The 4,408-nt window shown below is 31.4% G+C and overlaps 2 protein-coding genes across 4 annotated transcripts in view; one reads left to right on the forward strand and one right to left on the reverse strand.

Moving 5' to 3' along the window:
- Positions 1-37: 37 nt before the first annotated feature.
- LOC116847518 lies at positions 38-1,684 on the forward strand. The gene is made up of 2 exons (XM_032822605.1): positions 38-1,089; positions 1,159-1,684. Exons 1-2 carry the CDS (start codon positions 709-711, stop codon positions 1,621-1,623), a joined length of 846 nt encoding a protein of 281 aa, XP_032678496.1. The 5' UTR covers positions 38-708; the 3' UTR covers positions 1,624-1,684.
- An 828-nt stretch (positions 1,685-2,512) lies between these two features.
- The window catches only part of LOC116847531 (putative nuclease HARBI1), a 17,782-nt gene continuing 15,886 nt past the window's right edge, over positions 2,513-4,408 (reverse strand). The window contains exons 1-4 of one of the 3 annotated variants that reach the window (XM_032822627.1): positions 3,991-4,390; positions 3,725-3,864; positions 3,086-3,647; positions 2,513-2,968 (exon numbers count right to left, since the gene is read on the reverse strand). In XM_032822627.1, the coding sequence (XP_032678518.1) occupies positions 2,548-2,968; positions 3,086-3,647; positions 3,725-3,864; positions 3,991-4,199 (1,332 nt within the window). In that variant the 5' untranslated portion in view covers positions 4,200-4,390 and the 3' untranslated portion in view covers positions 2,513-2,547. Of the gene's footprint in view, positions 2,969-3,085; positions 3,648-3,724; positions 4,391-4,408 lie in introns of those variants that run through there. The other 2 variants (XM_032822629.1, XM_032822628.1) reach the window with 2 other exon arrangements.

Below are 4,408 nucleotides of genomic sequence, written 5' to 3' on the forward strand. Positions count from 1 at the left end.
GGCGAAATTACACTACCGGTTGCGGGCTCGGTTACGGTTGAGGTTACAGTTGGTTGTTGGAAACTAACCAATCATAGCAAAGCACCTCGCCGGTTAAATTGCGGGTTAATATTTAGAACCGAGTCTATTTTTAACCTTGCGGTTGTAACCGCAGCCAATAGAATTTGCGAGATAAATAATTTGTGGTTTTTTTATTGCTACACTTACTAAACTGGTACAGTTACAAAGAACAGATTAAAGATAACGTATATTTCGCGTCTTTTATTTGTTGTAATAAAGTGAATTTGTGGATATCCCATTAAAAATGCCTCCAAAAATCGATATTTGGACTAATGAAGCTGAACAATTACTGATAGATTTAGTGGAAAGGAGGCCTATTTTGTGGGATATGACCCAGTATAATTACCGGAGGAATGACTTAAAAGAAATACAATGGGAAGAGATTAGTCGTGATATGGGTGTGTCATACACAGGTAAAAGAACAATTTTCATGATATATGGTATATATTATAAGGTATACATCAACCTTAATTGTGGCTTTAATATATATGTATAAAATATATTGAATTATATATATTTTCAAAGTTCATTAAATTAAGAAAAAAGGTTAGGTTAGGTTAGGTTGTGTTTTAACTGTGCTCTTTTATAAACATAAAGAATTTACAGTATATTATTTATTTCCATCTTTTACCGCTAATTATCTTGTTGATGCAAAACATTTTGTTATGTTTTTCTGTAGTTGAAAAAGTGAAAAAAAGATGGAACAATATTAAGGGCACATTTCTTGATAATAATAGAAAAGTGCGAGAATCAAAGAGGAGTGGTTCTAGTACAGAAGATATTTTCAAGCCAAGATGGCCTCTTTACACAAGGCTTCAGTTTTTAAAGAAAACTATTTCTAGTGCACAAAGTGTATCTAATTTTCCACCACCTGTGCGTGTAACACATCAGCCATCTTCTTTTCAACTTCGCTGTGAAGAAGATTGCCAAAATTTCGATAATACTGATCAAAGTTCGCATATTCCATTTCAGCAAACACCTAATGATATTAATGAAATAGGAACTTTCTATTTTGATGAAACTTCAAAGGTATCTATATATTATTTATTTATTTTATATAAAATTGAGTACTATATTTATTTTGTCTGTGCTTTTTAGAGACTAACATTAATACCTCAAAATACTGAAGTGTGCAACCAATCTATACAGAACTTTTCTGATTCTTCAGAGCAGGATATTGCAAGTTCTCAGGCCTCATCTATGTCACAGTGTTCATTATCAACTACCCAATTTGCTTCAAATTTAATGTCCAATACATCTGCCTCTGCCTCTGTAACAAGTGGAACGAAACTGGCAAAAGATGAAATGCTGTATACAAAAAGAGGGGCATCCAAGAAGCAAAAGAGTGGGTTTGTTATGGAGGAAGCTGTTGAAGCTATTAAAGGAATAGCCTCACAGCCAATAATTCTCCCTCCGTATACTAATCGTCCTGCTCAAGATGTAATTGATAATTTTACAGCCTATATAGCGGATAAATTGAGAGATATGTCTCCTAGGCGTAGAAAGTTCTGTGAAGAGGAAATAATGAAAATAGTTTTTGGTGCCGTTAAGACAGATATATAAATTCCTATTTTACTCAATTTTACTTCGTGTTCACTGTTTATGTGGTAATTTTTGTTTATGGCTGTACTTATTCGTTCAGTTTATTTATAAAAAATTAAGATGTAACAGCTGTTAAAAACAGTGATTTCTTTTTGATCAAAGAAATATTTTTAGATATTATTTAATTAAATATTATATTACCTTTATCTCTAATCAAAAAGTAATATTAATTGTCCCTAATGATACCAGTAGCAATCAATTTATGACTAGCGGATCTTCCATAACAGCATAATATTGATTGATACTAAATTGATTGAGGTGCCATTAAAGACTGTTTAATGTCTATTATTACTGTACTGCTTATTCTAGTTTGTCATATTTTAAGTTTAAAAGTTACTTAATTTATATATGTTGAAATGCAGACAAACTGTGATATTAAGAATAGTATTGTAGAAAGTTTATTTATATATTTACCATTGTTATACTACTGAATGGTATTAATTATATTCATAGAATGGCGTACATATGTTATAATTAATATTTTTTATTTAATAGTTATAATTGTTGTACAATTATATTTCTGATTTCACGAATTCATGAGATAATTATATGATTTTTGAAAATAATAGTAGACGTAACAAATAAGCGTTATTTTCTATTTTTTATTAGTTATGTAATATTATTTGCATTATTTATTTTACAGATAGCTCATGAAGTGACCAAAACTTATTTTTATAATAATACTACAATACATAATAAGATATTATGTATAATATTTTTTATATCTTTGCTAATATTCTTTGATAATCTGTGAACTTTACAAATTTTGATATGTACGAATATGACAGGATGAAAATAAAGAATAATATCTACAGTAATCACTATTTTTATTAATTTCAAGTATATTTTTTTTCTGATTATTTGCAATAAATCTAAATTAACAACTTAAAAATTGTACAATGTTTTATCTGCATACATTTTCACCAAGTACCATTCTTTCTTGCCACGGCACACAGCTCCTGGTCCATTAAAATATGTAGTCCACATGTCTCGAAGAATACGAGCATCATTTGCATGACGGTTTCCACCTTGATAACTCATTGGTGCTAAGCCGCTGGCTACTTGTTGCCTCCATTCACCTGTTCTTATCAAACCTGTTAATATGTCCTCTTCATCAAGAAAATCTGATGGGGTATACATAGCACGGCCTGTACATTGACTACGTAACATGTTATGAAGACAGCAACATGCCATTGTAATTCGAATTGCCTCTTCAGGATCATATCTCATAGTTGTTCTAAATATCTGAAATCGTGCACCTAACACTCCAAATGCATTTTCCGAACAGCGTCTGGCACGTGACAGTCTATAAAAATAATGCAGCACATATTTCTTTTTATTACCATTAACATATATAACATACATTATTATGCAATTTTATAATTTAGATTTAATAGTATAAATATACAAATTTATATGATACCTGTAATTAAAGATCTTCCTGTCAACACGATTACAGCATTGATCTACTGGATATGGAATAAGTAGCTTAGTTGTCAGAGGAAAAATCTCATCACCAACTAGTACATGAGGAAAATTAATGTCAGACTCAGGAAGTGAAGATGGCTGAGGCAAAGGAAGATTATTGCTGCGTAAATGAGATTTGAGACTGCATTTGTTCCATATAGAAGAATCACTCATTCTCCCATTAGTGCCTAAATCGATATAAATAAATCTCAGCTGTGCATCAACGACAGCAAGTAATACAATACTATAAAAATCTTTATAATTGTAGTAGGCTGAACCCGATGATACAGGTGGATCTATTCGTATATGTTTGCCGTCTATCGCACCAATGCAATTATAAAAATTCCATTTCCTTCCAAAATCTTCAGCAACAACGCTCCACTCTTCTGCAGATGTTGGCATTCGAAGAAATGTATTTTTCAAAACATAGATCAGTGCTGCACAAACTTCCCTTATTATTTTTGATATAGTACTTTGTGCAATTCTAAATTGCAAGGAAAGTGATTCCTGTGATTCTCCTATTAATAAAATAAAAATTAATTATTTTATAAGAAAAGATATATATATGTATTATATTCATATTTGTGTAACATACCAGTAGCCAAATGCCGCAGAGTGACGGAGAGTCTCTCAGCAGGAGGTATACATTCTCTCAAATGTGTCGTCTTCTTTTCAATGAGAGGTGTAATGTTTTCAAGAAGATATTCAAAAGTATCAGTATCCATGCGCAAACATCTGCAAACAATTGTTAATCATCATTACTTTCAAATCATCATTACTTTCTAATCAAAGTAATTCTTCTGCACACTTTCTCACGGTTATTTAACGTATATAAATTAGTAACAATTACATTTTACCTACCTACGAAATCGATTCGGGTCTTCAAGTGCAAGCTCTAGAAATAAATTTTTATGCATACTAATATTTTTTCTTTTTAAAAAATACGGCTTAACCCACACAGAACGTTTTAATCGATATTTTTCCTTATTTATTGCTATTAGAAGCAGCAGACATGCACACGAAAGTCTATATCTATGTTTTTTTATTAACAATTCAATAATATTTGACATTGTTGATTTATAATAAAAATAGGTGATAATACAACTTCACGACTTCAATATTTGGCTCAGCACACTATTTCACTCTAATTTATTGCACCAGTGCAGCTGAAAAGAACAGACCAATATCAGCCAGTTTGTAGTGTGATCGGTCAACCCGCAACCATCAACCGTAACCTCAACCGCAACAGAGCCCGCAACCGGTAGTGTAATTCCGCCTT

This window comes from Odontomachus brunneus, unplaced genomic scaffold (assembly GCF_010583005.1).
Source record: "Odontomachus brunneus isolate Ranch 3 - 2012 unplaced genomic scaffold, Obru_v1 Obru_scaffold_079, whole genome shotgun sequence".
Lineage (NCBI taxonomy): Eukaryota > Metazoa > Arthropoda > Insecta > Hymenoptera > Formicidae > Odontomachus > Odontomachus brunneus.

What these genes read in the sequence shown, in the direction of transcription:
- LOC116847518 (XM_032822605.1), top strand. Translation starts at nt 709, where the DNA reads ATGCAAAACATTTTGTTATGTTTTTCTGTAGTTGAAAAAGTGAAAAAA. An exon ending in ATTTTGATGAAACTTCAAAG is followed by an intron (nt 1,090 to 1,158) that starts GTATCTATATAT and finishes TGTGCTTTTTAG; the next exon opens with AGACTAACATTAATACCTCA.